Here is a 1,252-nt window from a genome sequence, read left to right as displayed (position 1 = left end):
GGGTCCTCCGGAGGACCCGGCCTGTCGTTTTGGACACAGCCGAGGTGCTCTGCATGTTCTGACCCACAACATGCTGGCAGTAGAGCTGCTAACAGGAGACGACGAAACAGGTATGTTTTCAGTTTATTTAGCTCAGCAATGGCGGCCCGTGAAGTCCAAAAAGGTGCATGTTTAATGCAGTTGGTTCGGTTAGAGTCTGGTCTGTATTCACACCAGAAGAGAACTGGAACAAACCGCACCAGAGTTCGCATGAGTGTATTCACACCTGCACAAAAGGTCCGGACCAACGCTGGAAATGAACTCTGGTTCGTTTAAAGTGGAGCAAATTATCATGTCTGAATACGACCAAAATGTAACTTACCCAAAAGAGAAAGTTGAAAACAAAGAGCAAGTACTTCAGACACACAGTCAACCAGTCTTCCTGGTCCTCTTTATAAACAGCTGTCATCTTCTGACCTCCACTTCAGTCCTGGCAGTATTAGAAACATGATCAAAGACATTTAATCAAGTTATATTCTGATCTCAAAATGATGTTGGATATGTGGCAGCAATTGTTGCAGAAGATCAGGTCATTTTTGTGCTTTTTGAAAAATTGGTAAAGATTTGTCTAAGCTGGATTAAATGTTGTGCTGCCKCGCCTCAGTGATCTCTCCTGATACCCAAGGCACATCTTCAACATGTCTTATGATCAGTAACCATGGATACATGAGATTTGTGTACAACCAGAAGCAGCCGATTAGACTTTTAAATTGTGATCACCCCAACTTTGTGATTTGATCTGTTCATTATACCACAAATAACACCCTTACATTATTCACAACATAGACAATTATATAAATAGGTGAGTGTGCAGTTTTACTTCTGTAAATAAAAGGCCACAGGCCAGGAAGCACTTAGATCCATAAAACTGATCTATTGAGTGTCCTTCAGAGAGCCCTGAAAACAAAAATACTCCAGATTTACTAATCCTTTCAACTTCTACACACTGTTAAGAGGAGATGACTTTGAAGGTGAGGGAGTGCTTACCGGTAATTGATAATAATTAACTACATTTCACATGGGGTGGTATAACAAACTAGTTGCTCAAAAAATAAAAATAAAAAAGAATACCATCAATTATTATGCCAACTAGGGGTGTAAGAAAATATGGATACACTCAATTATCGCAATATTTCATTTCCCGATACTGTATCGATATTCTAAAGCCCTGAATCGATTTTTTTATTAAGGTTTAAAATGTCAACTTTCCTGC

At 39.6% G+C, this 1,252-nt stretch overlaps 1 protein-coding gene across 2 annotated transcripts in view; it reads right to left on the bottom strand.

Moving 5' to 3' along the window:
- The window catches only part of tspan11 (tetraspanin 11), a 17,813-nt gene that overhangs the window by 12,700 nt on the left and 3,861 nt on the right, over nucleotides 1–1,252 (bottom strand). For both annotated transcript variants that reach the window (XM_014004169.1, XM_014004170.1), the window contains exon 2: nucleotides 362–469. In XM_014004169.1, coding sequence (XP_013859623.1) covers nucleotides 362–448 — 87 coding nt within the window. In that variant the 5' untranslated portion in view covers nucleotides 449–469. The remainder of the gene's footprint in view (nucleotides 1–361; nucleotides 470–1,252) is intronic.

Source organism: Austrofundulus limnaeus, unplaced genomic scaffold, assembly GCF_001266775.1.
Source record: "Austrofundulus limnaeus strain Quisiro unplaced genomic scaffold, Austrofundulus_limnaeus-1.0 Scaffold22, whole genome shotgun sequence".
NCBI classification, from domain to species: Eukaryota; Metazoa; Chordata; class Actinopteri; order Cyprinodontiformes; family Rivulidae; genus Austrofundulus; species Austrofundulus limnaeus.
Note: the sequence above shows the minus strand (reverse complement) of the source record. Positions and strands in the feature narration are given on the sequence as shown.